The 24,317-nt window shown below is 41.0% G+C and overlaps 1 protein-coding gene across 1 annotated transcript in view; it reads left to right on the top strand.

Moving 5' to 3' along the window:
- LOC136864277 (uncharacterized) overlaps positions 1–24,317 on the top strand; it is a 459,021-nt gene that overhangs the window by 261,609 nt on the left and 173,095 nt on the right. The window contains exon 2 of the mRNA XM_067141051.2: positions 15,067–15,191. Coding sequence (XP_066997152.2) covers positions 15,067–15,191 — 125 coding nt within the window. The remainder of the gene's footprint in view (positions 1–15,066; positions 15,192–24,317) is intronic.

Consider the following 24,317-nt stretch of genomic DNA (forward strand, 5'->3'; position numbering starts at 1 on the left):
TCTGGAAACAATCCTTTGAACCAGAAGAAAGTAAAGTGTTCCTACTCTTTCTCTCTCTCTCTCTGTGTTTTTATGCTACAGATACTAATGTTCGGGTGAGAAAGTTTCGCCGCCCTTAATTGATATCTCGCGGTTGTTTTAGACAGAAAGTGTAAACCGCAGACACACATTATGCTTATTATTTTCCTACAAAACGCTGCAAGGGCCTTATGAGACAATATTTCTTCTGTCCATTCTACGAAACTGACCTTAAAGAAAGCGAACTTTCAACAAGTGAGGAACTAAGCCGCGTTATAATGGTCGCGTGCTGTGCCTTCGTGTTCCTGACATTTAACGGCGAGAAAGGTGTTTGCGGAGAGTCGTGTAGCCGTCGCATCTCGAACACGGTCATGACCCAGCCAGCATTGGACGGCCCCTTTCTCCACCTCGAACATTGAGTACGGTCCAATAGTCTCAGTGGGTCATCGCTCTGACGGCCGAGTCCATGATTCACTTTTTGTTGATTTGTCATCATCATCATCATCATCATCTGTTTACCCTCCAGGTTCGGTTTCTCCCTCGGACTCAGCGAGGGATCCCACCTCTACCGCCTCAAGGGCAGTGTCCTGGAGCTTCAGGCTCTTGGTCGGGGGATACAACTGGGGAGAATGACCAGTACCTCGCCCAGGCGGCCTCACCTGCTATGCTGAACAGGGGCCTTGCGGGGGATGGGGAAGAGTGGAAGGGATAGACAAGGAAGAGGGAAGGAAGCGGCCGTGGCCTTAAGTTAGGTACCATCCCGGCATTTGCCTGGAGGAGAAGTGGGAAACCACGGAAAACCACTTCCAGGATGGCTGAGGTGGGAATCGAAACCACTTCTACTCAGTTGACCTCCCGAGGCTGAGTGGACCCCGTTCCAGCCCTCGTACCACTTTTCAAATTTCGTGGCAGAGCCGGGAATCGAACCCGGACCTCCGGGGGTGGCAGCTAATCACGCTAACCACTACACCACAGAGGCGGACTTGTTGATTTGTACACTCCTTTATTTGTTTCACGTCGCACTAACTCAGACAGGCGTTATGGCGACGATGGGATGGGATAGAACAGGGCTACGATTGGGAAAGAATAGATCGTGGCCTTACAGCACCAGCATGTGCTCTATGCGAACATGGGAAACCCAGGAAAGCCATCTCCATGCCTACTGACAATGGGGTTCGAACCCACTATGTCTCGAATGCAAGCGTACGGTGTAGCCATCTCGCTCGTTCATATATAGTATCATGTTTTTTTACGGTGTTAGCAGACGCCAACGTGTCCCGTAGTTCTTTTAAGTGGTGGAAGCTAACGACACGGAGTTGTTGCCTTTGAACTGCCCGGCTACCTCAGTCGGTAGAGCAGAAGACTCTTAATCTCAGGATCGTTGGTTCGAGACCAACGATCGGCGTGAAATTAACTCTAAAGTCCGGCTCCATGGCTAAATGGTTAGCGTGCTGGCCTTTGGTTCACGGGGCCATGGGTTCGATTCCCGGCCGGGTCGGGGATTTTAACCTTAATTGGTTATTTCCATTGGGTGTGTATATCGTCTTTAAACAGAAAATACAAGAAAAAACAAAGAGAGAATTAGAAAAATAAGAAAAATATATCAGTAATAAAGTCTAAAATATATATTTTTAAACTCATCCAAATGCCACCATTCTCACTTAGGATCGCAACTGCTGTTTTCGGATTGGAACGTCGAGGTGTGAACGACTGCACCTTCGGGGAGACTGTTCTCGATTTATTGTAGAGTCTATAGTAATCTTTCTTCATCAGTCCCATATTTTTGTTCTTTCGTATATGATAGTCCTTACAGTGAATTTAGACACTAGTAATAATAATAGCATATGTTGCAGGTCTTTTTCTAATAGAAGGCCTATAGGTGACCTGCATGTCTATGAGGGTGGGCCCTACCTAAAATAATTCCTGATGTTGAAGACCCCCGAGCCAGACGAATTAATCAGTTAATGTTAAAAACCCCGGCCCAGCCGGGAATCGAACCCAAGACCCCATGGCCAGTGAGCTTGGCATTTAGACACTGAATATTGCTTGCTATTTGAACTGTCGCCCACCACATGAAATGTAGGCAGCACATCGGTGTAGTAAACTCGGGCGAACTCCACCGAATACACGAACGGCTATCACTTCTTTGTCATTTCTGAATTCTTCAGAGTAGTATAATACAGGGATTCTGCCGCCACCTCCTCCTCCGGGCTCCCAGGGGTCCCTCCACCTCCCGCGGGAAATCTGAATTTTGGCGGGAAATTGGAATTTTGGCGGGAAATTTGAATTCTGGCGGGAAATTTGAATTTTGGCGGGAGATTTGAATTTGTAAACAAAGCCACGTGCTTTTTGACAGACAACAACGCATCGCTAACCTCAGTACTGCCATCTTGACGGGCCTAAACCTCAGTAGTACCAACTTAACCTAACTAGCGCGAGGTAAACAAAGCCACGTGTTTTTTGACAGCCACGTGCTTTTTGACAGACAACAACGCATCGCTAACCTCAGTACTGCCATCTTGACGGGCCTAAACCTTAGTGGTACCAACTTAACCTAACTAGCGCGTGGTAAACAAAGCCACGTGCTTTTTTGACAGCTGTCATCCGCCATCTTTAAACTACAGAGCACTGTGCTGCCCTCTTTATCGTAGTAGATGTAAAATTCGTCACCTGTCATCGGCAGTGCTGCCATCTTGACGGGCCTAAACCTTAGTGCTACCAACTTAACCTCACTAGCTCGAGATAAACAAATCCACGTGCAGCTGTCATCCGCCATCTTTAATCACAGTGCTGCTCTCTTTAGCTACTTACCTTTGAAATGTGGTGGCGGATAATTTGAAAAATGCTTTTTGACAGCAGCCATCTTGCATCGCAAACCTCAGTGCTGCCCTCTTTAGCTAGATACCTGTGGTGGCAGACAATTCCACGTGACAGCAGCCATCTTTGAGCACAGCGCTGCCCCTCTTTGTGGCGGCGGGAAATTCCACGTGCTCTTGTTTGGAAACAAACTCACGTGCTATTTTCTGACAGCTGTCATCCGCCATCTTGCATCACAAACCTCAGTGCTACACTCTTTAGTTGAAATGTGGTGGTGGCAAATTCTACGTGCTCTTGTTTGGAAAAAAATTCTACTCGCTCTTCAGCTGTCATCCACCATCTTTAATCCAGAGAGAACAGTGCTGCACTCTTTAGTTGAAATGTGGTGGCGGCAAATTCCACGTGCTCTTGTTTGGAAACAAACCTATGTGCTTTTCTGACAGCTGTCATCCACCATCTGTAATCCAGAGAGAACAGTGCTGCACTCTTTAGTTGAAATGTGGTGGTGGCAAATTCCACGTGCTCTTGTTTGGAAACAAACCTATGCGCTTTTCTGACAGCTGTCATCCGCCATCTTTAATCTAGAGAGAACAGTGCCGCACTCTATGTGGTGGCGGCAAATTCCACGTGCTCTTGTTTGGAAACAAATTCTACTCGCTCTTCAGCTGCCATCCACCATCTTTAATCAAGAGAGCACCGTGCTGCCCTCTTTGTGGTGGCGGATAATTTGAAAAAATTCTTTTCGACAAGCAGCCATCTTTAATCCAGAGAGAACAGTGCTGCCCTCTTTAGCTACTTACCTTTGAGGCGGTTAATTTGAAAAATTCTTTTCGACAGGCAGCCATCTTTAATCCAGAGAGAACAGTGCTGCCCTCTTTAGCTACTTACCTTTGAGGCGGTTAATTTGAAAAATTCTATTTAACAAGCTGCCATCTTTAATGAAAAGAGCATCGTGGTGCTATCTTGCGGGTAAATTCCATCTTGCATCGCAAACCTCAGTGCTGCACTCTATGTGGTGGCGGATAATTTGAAAAATCTTTTTTGACAAGCAGCCATCTTTAATCAACAGAGCACCGTGCTGCTATCTTTAGCTACCACTATCTTACATCGCTTACCTCGCTGCTGCACTCTTTAGTTGAAATGTGCTGGCGGTAAATTCGAACAAGTTTAATCACGCATCGGGAAAGCTAGAGTAAGCACGTGCTGCAGTGATGACGTCATCATGGATGTTTAGACTTGTCCGTTTTTCTTAAGAGTAAGTCGGTGTAAAGGAATGTGGTAGCGGTAAATTCGAACAAGTTTAAACATGCATCGGGAAAGCTAGAGTAAGCACGTGCTGTTGTGATGACGTCATTGTGCATGTTTAGACCTGATCGTTTTTCTTAAGAGTAAGTCGGTGTAAAGCAATGCAATAAGTACAACATTTTTTGAATGCGATCAAATATTTATTTACAAATGTACTACAACAGTGTTCGTTTTTGCTACTGACAAGGTTGGTGTGCTTCTTAACAACGTATGCTTCTGAAATGCCTCCTGCAACATTCAAATTAAACAAAGCATTTAGAAATATATTATACTAAGTATGTTATGCTTTACAGAGAAGATCATATACTTCTTACCTTGCTGTTATTCCTTTTCGGAATCATCATCATCATCATCATCATGAGGTACTAGAGAAAGTTCATTCATACACTGTGTACAGTGTTCAATCCTCGGATTTGGTCCATCCCAATCATCATCACCATTTTCTCCTCGATGCTTGTAATGTCGTTCACAAGTTCTGCATAAAGCTACTTCGATCGACATCTTACTGTGTAGAGGAAGGATGTCCCAAAAATTATGTACGTAAGAGGCAGCGTACGTATATAAAAATCCTGGTGGTAAGTATTGAATAAGATGTTTCGGCATCGACGATCTACGTTTATAGAACATCTTAATAGCCTCACTCACTCGTGAAAGATAAATAAGATGTTGTGTATGAGCATGCAAACAGCATGCACATTTACAGTTTTGTTCCATAGCGTACGATGTCGAAGCACACACTAATGAAAATGATAAAGATCTATTCTTATTTATAGTCTCGTAACAATATTCGTTAGCGGATGGTCAGTAACATCACTCATATGAATAATAAGACAATAGGCTGCTGTGTTAGCAGGAATGTTTTCAGATGTTTCAAATTCTAAACGAATATCAACTGGAGATTCCTTTATAGATTCTTCATGATAAGAGCAGTCTATAACTACAATCGGTGCTTTATTTTTAAATTCTTGAGGTGTAAATAGCGGACGATCTTCTTTCTGATAATACGATGATTGAAATTTACAAAACATGTCATAGAGCATCCCAAACTTATTTTTCTCAAAGTTAATGTCGATGTTTTCGTAGGGATACGTAATTCCGTTGAGATATAGTCTAACGTGTCTTAATTTGCAGTGATCAAACAGTGAGCTATCTTTTTCGTGATTGAATTTACGATTAGTTTGAAATCCAAAAATAATGTACAAGGGCTTCTCAGTAAAACGCGATGTTTTAACAGCCCAGCTATGCTTGTTTGTAGGTGGTAACACAGGATATTCATGCAGCTCCCAACTTCTAAAACGTATAGGTAATGGTGTATCATTTTCTACAATCTTGAGCAATCGAAGTTTTTCACGATCAGATAGGGTTACATGTGGAATCCGCCACAGTATACGATGCAGTGTTATTTTCGATTCTACAGGTGTTTCTACTGCTTTAAGAGAATTGTAATCACTTCGATCACGGATTAGAATAAGCTCTTGTTTTGCGTTGATTATAATACGTGTAAAGTCTTCTGCGAATCCAAAAATATGTTTCAGTGATAACATACCCGTAAAAGTTCCATCCTCATTAATCATCCAGTTGTTAGTAGCTTTTGGACACCATCCAGCCATCCGCAAAAGATTACTTTCTTCATCACAGAAAGAAGGGTAGAGTTTCATTGCACTTGTAATACCAACATTCTTCGTTCGATCTATTTCAACATTATTTACTTCATACCGCGCTTCAGAAAAGAGAAAAGCTAGAGCATGGTTGTTTAGTTGTAAAGTGCTTGGTCCACTTCCATCAGACTTTTCTAGTCGTCCTTCAATATAGAGGTAGCTTTCGTGTGGTAAGGTGTAAACATCTTGCTGATTAATAATAAAATGAATTTCATCATTGTTATTTAATCCAAACGTAAAAGGTTGATATAAATGAAGCTCACTTCGTACTACACCTTCACGACTTTCTACTGTATTCGTAATGTCTAACATTTCTTCCATTCTGAAGTAGTAGTGTATATCCTAAATCTTGGAGTATCTGCTTATGGGTATCTGTTAACTCGATGAGTCTCTGCACACATTTGGTATGTCTTCGGAATGTACACCGTGTTTTATAGATGGTTTTCATACTGGTTTAAGATGTAGTTTGTAAGCTACGTACGCGTGCTGATCTAAATGAATAAGCTGATTATGTTTATTTACAAGTCTAAGAGTAATGTTGCTAATGTGTTTTCCAGACACAGGATGATAAAGAACTACTGCTGGTTTCTCACAAATAGTATATCCACGTTCCTCTGTAACAATAAAGTCGTGCAGGACGTGCGAAGGTTGTAGATTACTATTCAAGTCTGTAATAATATTACAAGTAATCGAAGAGTTTTATAGGTTGATCAGACTCGTAACGTACGTTCGGTAGGAGCTCCCTCGTTGAAAATCCAAGCAGTGGTCCAATCGAATCAGGTTGTGATTTGAAGTCAATCTTAAATGATGATTCAATAACACATTTATGTGTAATGTTGCTTATAGTGATTGAGAACTTGTAATTATGATTACTAAAACTATCTTCCCCAAACTGATCAATTAACGTACTTTCAATATAGTCGTGAATATCGTCTACTGTATAACTACATGAGGGTAGTGTTAGCACATACTCATCGTAATAGAACTTGTTTACATCATCACGCACATTATAGATTTTATTGTAGCTTTCAAACGATACTAGTCCAAGACTATGCGGCTGATAACCAAGTTCGATTGGTGGATTAAAATAGACGGTTGTTTCAGGTCCTTCTCCACGTACAGCAAACGTTCTTTCACTGTTCGTCATCACGTAGACACTAATGCACTTTCTCTACTGTCTGGGTTTGATATAAGAACATAAGACATAATCGTCCGCACATGCGTGTATTAAAGTTTTGCACACGGTTTTTATTGTAAACAATGTCTGCACTGCTTCCGAAATAACGTATGAGCTCAAAAGGAGGAGGTAAATCTCCATAGCTATCAAAATACCATACTTTAGATTTACGTTTTACATAAGCAACGTAATGAGTTCCAGGTCCACGACTGTCGTCCAAGTTAATTACGGCACTTTCACGTTCACGTGGGCGCGCTGGTAGTTGATCGCGAAAATAATGAATTCCTAGTTGTTTAGCAAACGTAAAAACTTCATCATGCGTTAGAGCTCGATATGGCAGTGCATTCAGTAGACGTTTTTTGGAGAAATGTAGATACCAAGCCCTTTCTTGTATGGCGCTAGCTTCATGTTCACACCTTTGCCTCGTAACGCAATTGCCTCCATCGTCTTGTTATGACGTTCACTCTCTTTCAACTGTTGTTTCGCTTCTTCTACAGCTTTGACAGTTCTCGCTACAGCACTAGCACCACCTAGCAATGACCCTAAAGCTGCTAAGCCAGCAAACAGCGCAGGAAGAAATCCTCCTCGTTTTGGTACAGGAATAATTCGTGCACGTTTACTAAATATTGCTCTGCACTTTGGAAAAATTCTCGCTCTTGCTGCGCGTAACGCCTTAGTAATAGCTACACGAGGATTGTATTCCCCTCGAATAGCTTTTTGCGCAGCCTTTATAACATCTTTCCATCCAACAGTTTTTACTTTCTTCTTCTTCTTCATGTCGTTTGGATATCGTTGTTTCATCATGCTGGACACGACTTTACTAGTCAAGAGCAAATCATAAACTAACCGTTGCCTCTTGTTTCGTTTAATATATATATTACTATTACGTACTTTATGATTCAGTTATCATGAAGATTATAAAGCAGCAAGACACGCTACCCGTTACCGTCATTGTACCACATCTCTTACCTAGTTCTAGTACAACTACAAGAAAACGTCATGGAACGTTGTTTCCTTTTACTGTTCGATGTATTATATCAGGTCCGTCGGGATGCGGTAAAACAAATCTTTTACTCACACTTATTACTTCTGTAAATGGTGTACGCTTCGAGAATATTTACGTTTTCGCAAAGTCACTCTATCAGCCGCTATATACTATTCTACAAACTGTAATGCATGATCTAGTTAAAGATGGAATAAGATATTTTAAATTTAATTCACATGAGCAAGTACCATCACCAGACGATGTGCTTCCTAATTCTCTTATGATCTTTGATGATGTCGCAACAGAACAGCAAAACGTTATTCGTGCATTCTTTAGTATGGGTCGGCATAAATATGTTGATTGCATCTATTTGTGCCAAACCTATTCTCGTGTGCCTAAGCAGTTGATACGCGACAACGCAAATGTTATTGTGCTTTTTCGGCAAGATGAGCGCAACATGCGACATGTGTATAACGATCATGTTAACACTGATATGACATTCGATGACTTTAAACGTATGTGTGCTAAATGTTGGTCATTACACCGTTACAGCTTTTTAGTTATTGATAAAGAAAGTGATGTACAGCATGGACGATATCTCATGGGTTTCGATCATTTTATATGCATTAACACAGAATTACAGTAACTACTTGATTAAAAACCATCATCATGTTAACATCTAGCAAGGAGATCACAAAACATATCATCCAAGCTCGAAACAATATTCGACGGAAATTTAAAGAGCTTAAACGTATTCAAGCAGACACGGATTTATTTTTAAAAACACAACTAAGTACACCACTCAAAGAAATTTTTAATTCTACTTCATTACCGCAGTCTACTTCAAGTTTTGCTTTTATGCAAATATCATATCATAAAGAAAAGCATGAAGAAGATAGGGAAGAGAAGAAGCAGGATGTAAATCAAGAAGAGGAAGATAAGGAAGAAGAAGAAGAAGAACTTAATGATACATCACCATCTAAGCGTGTTGAGTTTTTAACTACAGATGTTATTGCTGAAACACCTACTACATCGACGCAAAATCTACCACCTTTGTCTGAGGTTATGATTACACCAGAGTATCGCAATCAGTTTAGAACTTTTATTCAAGATACCTATGGATCTCTCTTTGCACCTTATATAGAAAAACTTTTTACAGGACAAACTGACACTACCTACGGTATTCGCTAATAAGATGACTGTTTCCGGATAGGAAATTCAAATGTTAAAATTAATAGCAACAAACTCATTGTAAAAAGTGTTACCTATAAACCTACGAAAGGACTCTTAGAACTTCTTTTCTCACGAATACCTGACAAGGATATAATTTTACAAGATGATCTTAAAAAATATAAAGCAATACTTTTTGCTACTGACGCAACACGACGTAATTACAAGAGAACAGAAGCTGTAAATGCGAATAAGAGTTACAAGTATCGTGAGTTTATTTCTAAGCTGTTTCCGACTGCACGTAGTCTAGACGTTATCTACAAGCCTTTGTTGCCGTATGTGGATGTAAGATACTGGAATGACCCAAACTTACTCGTTGAACGATTACAACTTTTAAGAGCATCGCAAGAGGCTGGTCACACTGGTCACGGATCAGAAATTCTAGAAATAGAAAGAGAACTACGTTATGCCGGTATTATTTTGTAATGGCTCGTCAAGAGAAGATCTCACCTGTAAAGGCAAACATCGCACATGAGTTACATAAACCAGCACGTCGCACCTAGTGTCGCAGACGCGTTATTACACGAGGAAAAGATGATATCTGGCAAGCAGACTTAGTAGAAATGATTCCATATGCTTCTAGTAATAAGGGCTATAAGTATCTACTTACTGTTATCGATGTGTACTCGAAGTTTGCTTTTGCACAACCCTTGCGTTCTAAAACAGCAGCTCAAGTTAAAGAAGCATTTAAACATATTGTTGAAGAATCGAAACGCTGCCCAAGGCTTCTTCAAACTGATCAAGGTAAAGAATTTTACAACAAGGATTTTTCTTCTTACCTCAAGTTACTTGGCATTCAACACTACTCTACGTTCAGCAATCTCAAGGCAAGTGTTGTAGAACGCTTTAATCGTACACTCAAAACAATGATGTGGCGAGAATTTTCAGCGCAAGGTTCATATCGTTGGATTGATCTGCTACCTAGACTTTTATCTACCTACAACGATACACCTCATCGCACTATCGGAACAAAGCCACATCTTGTTACAAAGAATACACCTCGTATAAATGCTATTCATCTTGTAATTAAAACAGCTGATCCACGTCGCCATCGCTTTAAAGAAGGTGATTTTGTTCGCATCAGCAAACACAAGTCTATCTTTGCAAAAGGATACACACCTAACTGGAGCACTGAAATTTTTCAAATCAGAAGTGTTAAGCTTACTAATCCAGTTACGTATTTACTTCGCGATCTCAGAGGACAGCCTATTGAAGGAGGATTCTACATCGAAGAACTGCAGAAAACAAAATATCCTGATCACTATTTAGTTGAACGTGTTATTCGACGTCGTGGCAATAAACTGTATGTTAAATGGCTTGGTTTTAATAACAGCTTTAATTCTTGGATTAATAAAGAGGATGTAGTTTAAATCTTATGTGTGTTTTCTTTTAATCCTCTACGTTTCCTTTCTTCTAAGTCACTAGGACATGCTGTAGGATTAAACAACACCTGTAATATGTTTTGACAATTCATATTTATTTTAGAATATATATATATATATATATATATACATTTTTATCCTTTGTTTATTTTGCGGTCTTTGTCACTCAGTTTTCGTTTTATTACACCAACAACGACAAGTGCTGCTATAATCTTCTGAGCAGCTAAAGCACTAGGTAATAACACACACACACACACACACACACACACACACACACACACACAGCATAACTGTACGAAGCAGATTTTAACAGCTACACGACATACTCTATGCAGGCAGCATGTAACTACGTCAGGCGAACATGTTCTAGGGGGCGCAGGGGAGACGAAGCACGAAGAAAAGAAGATCAATCACTCTATTGATGAGTCCACGCCCAACGTGCTTCCTCATCTTTCTCCCAGCACGTTTCTTCACCTTTTCCTTGTTTACTCTCTCCACAGCCATGATAAGTGTTTATAAGCGAAGACAACTCGTTAGTTTTAGGTCCGTGATACAGTTTAATTAGTTGACATGTACGGCACTGTCTCACAGAAGGTCGTCTACCTGAACTCACGTGTTCACGATGTAAACTACACGTTTGAAGCTCTGACAAAACAGGATCTTGAGTCCACTCACGAGGCACCTTATCCCAAATCTTCTTTACAGCATTCGCAGCTACATTAACCAAAAATGCCTTTGGTAATGCATTTAACTCTTCTTCTGTAAAAGTGTTTAGTTTCTTTTTGCATGCATAAAACTTTACGATCGCCTTTTCAACTGCGTTACACTTAGTATCTGTTAGAAATGACATGATGTCTTTACAAATGTTTCTTTTACACTAAGGTTATTTCGACACTGCAGTTTACATATGTTGTTCACTTCCCGACATGCACTGCGACACAACCAATCAAAGAGCATGCATACATGTTGTAAAGACTGTTTACTTGTTTCTCTGCTATGCTCTTTCGGAAGAGTTTTAAATGATGGGCACCCTAATTCATGCATGTCGATAATTTCACATGATGATGGTAGAAAATCACGCAACCATTCTTTCTTTTCACAACCCTTTAAAAGAACAACTAAACTAACAAGTTTTGGAGCCCACAACACACTGCAATCTAACACAGCCACCTCTTTAAACACAAATTTGTTTCCGTTTACTTTAAAGCCTTGCACATCAACTATTAATGTTTTCGTCATGTTTGCACTCCACACTCTATCACTGTTTCTCGAAGACTAAAGCTTTTAGTCAACGAACGGGTTTAAACATGCACAATGACGTCATCACTGCAGCACGTGCTTACTCTAGCTTTCCCGATGCGTGATTAAACTTGTTCCAAATTACCGCCACCACATTTTCAACTAAAGAGTGCAGCATCGAGGTAAGCGATGTAAGATGGCGGTAGCTAAAGATGGCAGCACGGTGCTCTGTTGATTAAAGATGGCTGCTTGTCAAAAAAGATTTTTTCAAATTATCCGCCACCACATAGAGTGCAGCACTGAGGTTTGCGATGCAAGATGGAATTTACCCGCAAGATAGCACCACGATGCTCTTTTCATTAAAGATGGCAGCTTGTTAAATAGAATTTTTCAAATTAACCGCCTCAAAGGTAAGTAGCTAAAGAGGGCAGCACTGTTCTCTCTGGATTAAAGATGGCTGCCTGTCGAAAAGAATTTTTCAAATTAACCGCCTCAAAGGTAAGTAGCTAAAGAGGGCAGCACTGTTCTCTCTGGATTAAAGATGGCTGCTTGTCGAAAAGAATTTTTTCAAATTATCCGCCACCACAAAGAGGGCAGCACGGTGCTCTCTTGATTAAAGATGTTGGATGACAGCTGAAGAGCGAGTAGAATTTGTTTCCAAACAAGAGCACGTGGAATTTGCCGCCACCACATAGAGTGCGGCACTGTTCTCTCTAGATTAAAGATGGCGGATGACAGCTGTCAGAAAAGCGCATAGGTTTGTTTCCAAACAAGAGTACGTGGAATTTGCCACCACCACATTTCAACTAAAGAGTGCAGCACTGTTCTCTCTGGATTAAAGATGGTGGATGACAGCTGTCAGAAAAGCACATAGGTTTGTTTCCAAACAAGAGCACGTGGAATTTGCCGCCACCACATTTCAACTAAAGAGTGCAGCACTGTTCTCTCTGGATTAAAGATGGTGGATGACAGCTGAAGAGCGAGTAGAATTTTTTTCCAAACAAGAGCACGTAGAATTTGCCACCACCACATTTCAACTAAAGAGGGCAGCACGGTGCTCTCTGGATTAAAGATGGCGGATGATAGCTGTCAAAAAAGCGCATAAGTTTGTTTCCAAACAAGAGCACGTGGAATTTGCCGCCACCACATTTCAAAGGTAAGTAGCTAAAGAGTGCAGCACGGTTCTCTCCGGATGAAAGATGGCGGATGATAGCTGTCAGAAAAGCACATGGGTTTGTTTTCAAACAAGAGCATGTAGAATTTGCCGCCACCACATTTCAACTAAAGAGTGTAGCACTGAGGTTTGTGATGCAAGATGGCGGATGACAGCTGTCAGAAAATAGCACGTGAGTTTGTTTCCAAACAAGAGCACGTGGAATTTCCCGCCGCCACAAAGAGGGGCAGCGCTGTGCTCAAAGATGGCTGCTGTCACGTGGAATTGTCTGCCACCACAGGTATCTAGCTAAAGAGGGCAGCACTTAGGTTTGCGATGCAAGATGGCTGCTGTCAAAAAGCATTTTTCAAATTATCCGCCACCACATTTCAAAGGTAAGTAGCTAAAGAGAGCAGCACTGTGATTAAAGATGGCGGATGACAGCTGCACGTGGATTTGTTTATCTCGAGCTAGTGAGGTTAAGTTGGTAGCACTAAGGTTTAGGCCCGTCAAGATGGCAGCGCTGCCGATGACAGGTGACGAATTTTACATCTACTACGATAAAGAGGGCAGCACAGTGCTCTGTAGTTTAAAGATGGCGGATGACAGCTGTCAAAAAAGCACGTGGCTTTGTTTACCACGCGCTAGTTAGGTTAAGTTGGTACCACTAAGGTTTAGGCCCGTCAAGATGGCAGTACTGAGGTTAGCGATGCGTTGTTGTCTGTCAAAAAGCACGTGGCTGTCAAAAAACACGTGGCTTTGTTTACCTCGCGCTAGTTAGGTTAAGTTGGTACTGCTGAGGTTTAGGCCCGTCAAGATGGCAGTACTGAGGTTAGCGATGCGTTGTTGTCTGTCAAAAAGCACGTGGCTTTGTTTACAAATTCAAATCTCCCGCCAAAATTCAAATTTCCCGCCAGAATTCAAATCTCCCGCCAAAATTCCAATTTCCCGCCAAAATTCAAATTTCCCGCGGGAGGTGGAGGGACCCCTGGGAGCCCGGAGGAGGAGGTGGCGGCAGAATCCCTGTATTATACTACTCTTCAGGATTGCAGAACATTTTGGGGAAGAATAGCCTATTGTCTAGTATGCCGTTTCTGACATACTCAGGCTTGCTCTGACGCAGGATCTCGTCCTAGACTACACGTTCCTATTCGAAAGTTGTTTTACTTCGACCGCTCTATGGGATACTTCATTTTCTGCGCAACCTTTTATATTACGTTCTATGCTAAAGGTCGTAAAACTGGGCGTAATATAAACATATAGCGCCGCCCTCAATGAGTTGGAAAAACCCTCGGAAGAAGAAGAAGAATGCATTTCCTGGCGCCAGCCCTCAGCCTATGTGGAGGAATGTATTCATGACTGCGTGTTTCTGTGGTGTTTAGTGCGATGCTTCGTATGTAAATGACGATGTGTATTTACTGGAGGCAGAGGAACTAACAAAACGCGATTAAAATGCCCGGCTGGTAATCGAACACGGGCTCCCTTAACCGAAGACCACTGACCATACTGCCAAAGAGCCGAACTAACGTCCTCTTTCTTTCTTAATGCGTTTACCCTCGAGGGTTGGTTTTCCCCTCGGACTCAGCAAGGGATGCCACTTCTACTGCCTCAAGGGCAATGTCCTGGAGCGTGAGACTTTGGGTCGGGGATACAACTGGGAAGGAGGGCCGGTACGTCGTCCAGGCTGCCTCACCTGTTATGCTGAGCAGGTCGGAAGGAATAGACAAGGAGTAGGGAAGGAAGCGGCCGTGGCCGTAAGTTAGGTAAGTGGGAAACCACGGAAAACCACTTCGAGGATGGCTGAGGTGGGAATCGAACCCCTCTCTACTCAGTTGACCTCCCGAGGCTGAGTGGACACCGTTTCAGCCCTCGAGCCACTTTTCAAATTTCGTGAAAGCGCCGGGCATCGAAACCGGGCCTCTGGGGGTAAGAGCTAACCACCAGACCACAGAGTCCGACCGAACTATATTCTTATCTTATGAAAAAATAAACAAATTCTCCATGTACACCTTAAGCATGTGACCTGCACATTCTAAATTCATCTTCAGCTTTCGTATTAACGTGCTTGATATTCTAGTGATCTATGTTGTTCTTATTTTCAGTGCACCATTCCTATGCCGGACACGTTGCTGAAGGCTGTTCGTCCTCCTGAGGACTGCTCTATGTGCCGCGGCCTGGGTACAGTGGAGAAGGTAGCAGGCATCACGTCCGGCTACTTCGAGGAACGGTAGGTAATTTTCCATCTTGTGAAACTGCCTAAATATGGGGAATTATACTTTATCTTCTTTATTAACTTCTTAAATTTAAAACCACAGAATGTTCGGGCAATCTAACAGTGTGTAATAAATAAACTTAGACCCTGAATATAAAGGTTTTGTGCATCTAATTACTTAAATAGCCACAAGATGGCAACAATTTAACTTTTACTTCTCGAAATCTTGGACATATTCATTTCATAATGAAAATGGGAAGAAGAAGAAGAAGAAAGGTAATCATGATACTGTATGGAGACTGTGACGTAGTTCTGTGTATTGTTCCTCGTTTCAATACATATTATACTGCAACGAACATTTGAAAGTGATTTATGCAAAATTATTGCATATTGTACGTCTTGTTTTTCACTGAAATGTTCTTGTAATGTGTCTGACTCGTTGGCTGAATGGTCAGCGTACTGGCCTTCGGTTCAGAGGGTCCCGGGTTCGATTCCCGGCTTGGTCGGGAATTTGAATCGCTTCTGATTAATTCTTCTGGCTCGGGGACGGGGTGTATGTGTCCGTTCCAATACTCTCCTCTTCAATTTCAAACAGCACACTACACTACCAACAATCGCAGAAACACGCAATAGTGATTACATCCCTCCATATAGGGTTGGCGTCAGGAAGGGCATCCGGCCGTAAAACATGACCAAATCTACATGTTCGACTCAGTTCTGACCCGCGACCCCACAAGTGTGGGAAAAGCGGTAGGAAAAGAAGAAGAAGAAGTTTTTGTAATATTTCTTGCTTTTTATCCATTTTTTTCTTCGTAAGGCGCCTTACTTTTATGGTATTTTTCATTTTTCTTTGTAATATTTTACCACAGTCACTGAAAATGTTTTATGTTCGGACAATTTTCAGTGCTGAAAGCATTTAATAGAATTTTACATTATATTTAACAGAAACGAATATATTCTGGCTGTAAATATAGGTTCTTTAAAAACATCTAGTTAAAAATTTCTGAATAATTAAAAAAATGAGCAATAAAATGTCCACACCTTTGGATTGAACATTAAGAGGTTAACGTCAATGTTCAAGTGAAGTTCGGTGGATGTTCAACATTGTCATTCATAAGTCAGTGGAAGAGGTATTCAGAATATTGTCACTTTCAAAACCAATTGATACATTTAACCACTTCCAACCCACATCTAAATTAATTCGTAAAACGTATTCAACGCGTGTTTTCCTAGAAACTATTTCAATTATTTTAGGCATAATTACAAGCTGCTACATCATGCCAACATAAAATAGGCTACATGAACTGATATGGTCAAAATTTTGATTGTTTCATTGGGAAGAACTCTGGTTTCGCCGAAAAGATAAAAGATTCTCCCAACGAACCCGAAACTACGAACATCGAAATGTTTTGTGCACGTTGTAAACAGCACCATTTTAAATACATAAAGGGATAGTCTCTAAACTGTTAGTGGATTCAGATGTATGTGGTTTCACGTGAGTAGCTGCAGAAGAGTATGGAGAAAACTTACTGGACTGTGCATACTAAGTTCTTCGTGCTAAGGTTTATAACGAGCTGTGAGTGACAGAAGATAAAGGTTTCTCATCTTTTGTACAAAACCTGTATATTCAGATAGTGTCTTTCCGTTTGGGTTCGGCTCCTTGACTGAATGGTCAGTGTACTGGTCTTCAGTTCAGAGGGCCCCAGTTCGATTGCCGGCCGGAACGAGGATTTCAACCTCATTTGGTTATTGTTCTGGCTCGGGGACTGGGTATTTCTGTTTGTTTTAATACACCTCTCTTCATCTAAGGCAACACACCACACTACAGTTCCACAACAGAAAGAAGCACTAGTGAAAACATCCCTCCAGATAGACTTGACATCCGAAAGGGTATTCGGCCGTAAGACGGGGCCATTTCCACCTCGAGTGCCGACACTACCACATTCAGGAAAAGGCCAGGAAGAAGAAGAAGAATAAGAATAAGAAGAAGAGCATATTGAAGCCATCTAAGGAAAATGATTTCAACTGAAGACAGAGAACGGACGTGAACTGATCACTACGTCCTAAAAAAAATCATTTTCTTGATTTCCCGTACAAAAACAAAGCAAAACCTTTCCGTTCAGGTCATGGAGGCTCTTTAGGAAATGGAAGGTAAAAGGGTTTCACTTACTCGTAATCTCGTCACTAACAAGGGAACTCTTTGGGTTGGGCCAGACTAAAGGCTATGAAACTTGGTACGATGATGAACTAAGACGTCATTAACTCCATGGCAATAGACAAATTAACCAAAAATAATATTCACGTACGTCTGATTAAAAGCAAGTAATTTTTGCTGCAGTTTTAAATGGGAATGTGGTGTATTGGTGTATCTAAGACATCAACTGCAATGAAACTTGGTAGAATGACCAATTCAGTCATCGTAACACCGCTGCACGCCTGCCGTTGACGCATAGGCTGTTTATAGCATGAAATGAATTATTCTGAACAGCAATCCAGCAGTTTTCTCGTTTTAGCAGTTAGTAGGTAGGTTCTCTGATAATATGAATAAATTACCAAGATTTCACAGTACATAATACTTAAGCTTCCATTAAAAACGGTGCAGAACAACTAAACCCCTAACATTTTGATGTATTCATATATCGTACGTGTTAGTAGAATAGATTTGTAAAGCGTAAAACTCTGTTCGTGTTTTAGACTGTTGGGCCTTACAGCGTTCAGTCTGCAAGCCTCTGTGAATTACCGAATGTCCTCCATTTGCAACTAAATCTGCGCCTCGTTTAGTTCCACGTCTTTTATAATTAAAAACTGAGTCTACCCATTGTCACCTTGACCTCTCTCTTCTTATCTACTCTCCATGATCGAGTCCATTATTCCCCTGGGTGACCTACCCTATTCCATTCGCCTTACATGACCCCGAGTACCTTACTGCCATTGCTCTCATCTGTTGGTACCAGCCAGAAATATTAACGGCAATTTATTTTCCATTATTCACAGGCACAGTGTCTCCAATTTTTCATTAAGCGAACTTTGTTCCGCAATTACTGTATCTGCGTGGTGGCTCAACAGGCCTATGGGGTAAAGAGTGCTCGTGTGATATTTCAAAATTCACACGCACTCTTCACACTCTAACCAGTAAAGTAAATATATTATAAACATCTACAACGTTACCGCAATCACTATGTAATAGGATTGATTCGTCTATCTCTGCAATCAAGCCGAATCCAGTTCTCAACTGCATCAATTATGCGTGCCTGTATAAGTCTTCAGGATTAGTTCAAGGACAACGAAGTCATGTGGAAGGAATTACTGGAGTTGTCCTTGTTGTCACAGTTCACTTTCATCAAGAAACATACCTGACTTATTAAGAGATAAAATCAAACAGAACAGGAAGGAGAAACCTTAATTAACTATGAAGGTTGTTTTTAATACGGTTGATACAATAACGTTGAATGCCTAAATCAGGTGGTAAAGTTAGCTGTTTTATCTGGAAGGACGTGGGTTCAATTCCCCGTCAGGGAGTTAGTCTACATCATAAATGAGTACAGGCTAAATCCCGGGAACAAGGGGTGGCTCAGTTTAGAGCTAACCAGTCTATCCCACTTACGGCGACACTCCGGAGATAAACATCGATATTTTGGTCATTCCGGTGATGTTTTTTAATGACCGAAATTGAAAGGATTGAGTTTCTTTTTTCTTGTCACGAAGTTATTGCGCTGAATTCAAACAATCTATCACTGTAATAATGCTTTGTTTGCCAATTGTAATTTTACATTAATTGCCATTTTTCTCCCATAAAATTCTGCCAAATGTAACAGAATTTGTAAGGTATATGCATCACAGCTATATTAATAAACCTGCGTATGGAATTTCTGATTGCAGAATTTTTTCAAGTAGTAGGGATTTTTAAGTCCAAAAGTTTAGAACGTACAAATTACACAAACTTTAGTGCGATATATCTCCTTATATAAATTATTAACAGAAACATTGATACGTAGTGCTTTTAAAACAAGTATTATCTACCTAATTACGAATTTACATTAACATGTTCATTAAAGTTCATGAAAAATGAAATTAAAAATGTCAACAAAAATTATTTTGGAAAAGCTATTAATTGTATATGAAAGAAATGTTCGTGATATATATGCTTTTATGTAGGTGACATTTCCACAAAGTTTCGTGAAAATCCACGCATTAGGTAAACATATATTTTTATCTCCGGAGTGTCGCCTTACAAAGGAACCTTCTGAAAACGTAGCTCGCTGTTTAAACTTTAAGGTTGAGCTTATCCCACCTGGTTGCACGAAAATATGGCCATTTTTTGCACTAAAAATTGCGAAACATGTTTCTCTCTCCATCCACTTTCCCACCCACCGAAATTTAAGTTTAGAAAAGTGGTGCTTGTTGGCCAAGAATCGTGGAGGAAAATACAATTAGTGTTAGATTTCGCAGCATGGTTATTATTTACATTTAAATTTTTAACATTACAATATAAGTAGTATAAGTGGACAGTTCGGCGGCCTCCTCCTCCTCCGGCCCTCCTCAGAGGCCTCCTCCTCCTCCTCAGCCCCTCCGCAGAGGCCTCCTCCTCAATGAATGCGCTGGCTAAGAGCGCAACCCTAACCTCACATCCGCCATCTTGGAGGGGCTTAACCTAACGTTGTATGCGTAAGAGAGCTAGCCTAACCTCATGGAGGGGCTTAACCTCAGTTTTACAGCCCGATGCCCTTCCTGACGCTTAAGAGAGCGAGCCTAATCTAACATCCGCTATCTTAGAGGGGCTTAACCTAACTTTTAACGCACAAGACAGCAAGCCTAACCTTATGGAAGGGTCTAACTTCAGTTTTACCGCCGGATGCCCTTCCCGACGCCAATTGCACAAGAAGGCGGCTAAACACGGCTCCTTATCAGACGCCTTAAGGGTGCTTGCGCAAGATGGTGGCTGCAAGATGGCTGCTATACATAGGCTCTTATGAGACTCCCTAGGGACGCTTGCGCAAGATGGAGGTCACAAGATGGCGGCTAAACATGGCTCCTTATGAGACACCTTAAGGGTGCTTGCGCAAGATGGCTCCTGTTCTTATAAAGAAAGCTAGCTTAGAGGCTAACGTGCCGTGCTAGAAACAACGGTTCGATTCATTAAATTTGGGGCTTAAATGCAAAATGTTGAATATCTCGAAAACGGTGCGTCGTAGAGCAAAACGGACAAAATTATTCTGCCTATTACGTAGGTTCGCTGTATCAGGAACATGATAGCATAAGAAAAAGTAGTCTAATGATGAGATCAACGGTTCGGTTTCTACTTAAGCCCTTTAGCATTTGGTCTGTTTTAGCCTGTTATGTTATGTCTTGAAGCAAGTTTTCGTAACTTGATTAGGTATTGCTATGGTATAGTGTATAACGTACCGTGCTAGAAACAAAGGTTCGATTCATTACATTTGGGGCTTATATGCAAAATGTTAAATATCTGGAAAACGGTGCGTCGTAGAGCAAAACGGACAAAAATTTTCTGCCTAATACCCAGGCTCGCTGTATAAGGAACATGATAGCATAAGAAAAATGTAGTTTAATGATGAGATCAACGGTTCGGTTCCTAATTCTATCTATCTAATTCTACAAGATGGCGGCTATACATAGCTTCTTATGAGACGGCTTAAGGGTGCTTGCACAAGATGACTGCTGCTCTTATGAGACGTCCTAGGGATGTTTGCGCAAGATGGCGGCTATCTAGTTCTACAAGATGGCGACTATACATAGCTTCTTATGAGACTGCTTAAGGACGCTTGAACATGATGACTGCTATACATAGGCTCTTATGAGACTCCCTAGGCACGCTTGCGCAAGATGGCGGTATACACAGGCTCTTATGAAGAAAGCTAGCTTAGAGGCTACTGCACAAGATGGCGGCTGCTGTTATGAAGAATGCTAGCTTAGAGGCTACTACACAAGATGGCGGCTGCTGTTATGAAGAATGCTAGCTTAGAGGCTACTACACAAGATGGCGGCTATACATGGGCTGTTATGGCCTTCTTCTCTGTCAAGGCATGTCTCTATCGAACAAGTTTAAACATGCATCGCGAAAGCAAGAGTGTGCATGTGTTTTTAACCCGCAGCAATGACGTCATCTTAGTTGTGCATGTTTAGACTTGATCGTTTTCTCAAGAGAAGGAGGCAAAGGAATGCAATAAGTACACCATTTTGAATGCAATAAAATATTTATTTACAATGTACTACAACAGTGTTCGTTTTGCTGCTGACAAGGTTAATATCTTACTGTGTAGAGGAAGGGTGTTCCAAAAATCATGTACGTAAGGGGACAGCGTACGTAGATAAAAATCCTGGCAGTAAACTATTAAACAGAAAACTTTTATCGCTACTGTGCTTTATCAAGACAAGTTACAATTAGCACACACTAGAATTGATTGTAGAACAAGACGAAACATGTTGGCTATTAGTCTTCAGAACATAAAAACTTATAACGCAAAACGTTATAAGATTAATCTCTTTGTTGAAACAGTCGCACTCTTATGCAATGAATGCGCACTCATAGAGTTGTAGATGTTGTACATCTCCATCCGACATACTTCTTTTTAATCACTGCAGATAAAATAATTACTACATAGCAGAGAATACCTTTGTCCTAAGGAGATGGATTTTTGTGGGATTCGAACCCATGCAACAGAAAAAATCTGTATAGATTTCGAACTCTGAAGGATGAAAGGACTCTTCCTCCTCCTTACCGCACCTTCCTCGCAGGGCTAAAGGGCTAATAGGCTAATAGGCTAAAGGACTAATGGGCAAAAGGGCTAAAGGGCTAAAGAGCTAATGGACTAGGGTGCCTCTTCTCTCTTTATCCGGGCTTGAGACCGGCTCTACATCTAGAGGCGGAGTTAACACTCTAAGGAAGGGAGAATGTTGGAAAATAATCTATACGAATATAGCTACTCAATCGACTATATACTACAGAAGAATGACTTAGGTGAGGGTAAGCGCTGGGATTGTAGGAAGGTGTTTAAGCTGTTGTACTGTCGAGAGAGAGCTATTACTTAATAATACCTACACGACGTAATTCTTGCTCTATTTCACAAATATCTGCTTTGTACTCTGTGTAACCAGCATCTTGATAGGCTCTTAGCAGTTGCAAACGTTTTACGAGTACGTTGGGGTCTTTACAGTATCTTATGTCTACATAGGGTAACAGAGGCTTGTGGTGAACTTTGAGCCTATATGCAGACAGTTGATGTGTAGGGACTTGTTTTGATGTAAAACGTGCTTCAGCAGTAGCGTTTCCAGGTACAAACTTAACTTGTTTCGATAGCAATGAAGCGTTAACATTTTCTTCTTCTTCATCTTGCATCTTATCTTGAGATGTTTGCACTGCAACAGAACGTGTAGTAGGCTTAGAAAATGAAGTAAAATCATCAAGCTGTAATGGCAATGAAGCATTGAGATCTTGTTGTTCATCTTCTTCTACTTCTCCTTTACTACTCTTTTGATCAACATCATTATCCTTACTATCATAATCATGATCTTGCCTTTCTTTATCTTGAAGTTTGTGCTTAGTAACAGAACTTGTAGCAGGCCTAGACAGCAAGGGAGAATTAAATTTCTCTCGCAGAGGTGTACTTTTTAAAAATAAATTAGTGTTCGCTGGACAACGGTTGAGCTCTTTGTATTTTCTTCTCGATGAAGCTACATTACACGCGGCTTCGTGACGTTGAGCGTTGTATGCGTTCTTGAACTCTTCTACAATGTTTGCATTGAAAAATTGTCCTACATGATATCTCATGACGCCTCTTGTGATAGCTTCGGGAAAATGCTTTTCCGCACTCTTTGCAAATATACCTATAAATAGGTTTTTCCTTGACGGACTTTTTTCTTCTGCTAACAGATTCTTCTTTCGTTCTATTTAAAATGTAGTTTGTAGAATGTTTGAATAGTATTGGATTCAGAATATTTATGAAGGAAATAATTACTGGTATAAATTCTGGCATAACCTGCTTCCAGGTTAAGCACGGAATGTAAGAAGCTGCAATTATCAGTTGGGACTGATATGTGATATTTTCGATCGGAAAATGTATTAATGTTGAACACAAGTTGCGTAACAGGGTGTTTCTGGATATGAGTCCCTGCATATTGTTAAGTGCTATGTGAAGTTGAGATATTGCCGAAGGATTGGTATAAAACCCGGCGGATTTTGTAAAGTTTATGATTCAGAGTGTCCAGGAAGAGCCCTGAAGTGCCACCTGTAGATTTTTGGAGATTTCACTGAACAGTTATTTATGAAAGTCCGATTTGAAGGAACTGGTTTCGGATTGCAATGTAAATCCATATAGCAGGAGCCGTCCCATGATTCTGAGTGATGAATATCGGGTATAGATTTACTTTTTCCTCAAGGTTTAGAATTTTGGAAAGGTGGAATGAAGATTTAGTTTCGGATGTTATATCAGAATTGGTTCATGGTAAAACATCATGTTGAGTCATGATTTTATTTGAGAATATCACGAGTAGTCGAAAGTGTCTGTATGGGAATGATAAGATAGGTCTTGGAAGTTTATTTTTCGTGTTAGAAACATTGTCAATTACCACTACGACAGGTCTTGGGAAAGTTTATTCTTGGTGCCACAAACACTGTCAATTACCACTTCGATAAGTCTCGGAAGTTTATTCTTGGTGCTACAAAGATTGCCACCGGGCGAGTAGGCCGTGCAGTTTGGGGCGCGCAGCTGGAGCTTGCATACGGGAGATAGTGGGTTCAAACCCCCACTGTCGGCAGCCCTGAAGATGGTTTTCCGTGGTTTCCCATTTTCACACCAGGAAAATGCTGGGGCTGTACCTTAATTAAGGCCTCGGCCGCTTCCTTTCCACACCAAGGAGTATCCGGAGTATCTTATGGACCTCATGGCATGGCCAAGAGGTCTCGTGATTTTCTTTTCGTTGTACGTTGTTTGTGCATGTAACCAGGCATTGTGAACATTTATCTGGGCTAATTGCCTGTTATGTTCCATAAATACTAAATATGAAACTGAAAGTATGAATAGCCGCTGGAAAACACACTGAAAAATTGTTTACAATCTAATCATGATTGCTGCCTAGGTGCCGAATATTCAAGCCAGTATATACTCGTAATAATATTGCGATAGG

The sequence above is a fragment of the Anabrus simplex genome, chromosome 2 (genome assembly GCF_040414725.1).
Source record: "Anabrus simplex isolate iqAnaSimp1 chromosome 2, ASM4041472v1, whole genome shotgun sequence".
In the NCBI taxonomy this organism is placed as follows: Eukaryota; Metazoa; Arthropoda; class Insecta; order Orthoptera; family Tettigoniidae; genus Anabrus; species Anabrus simplex.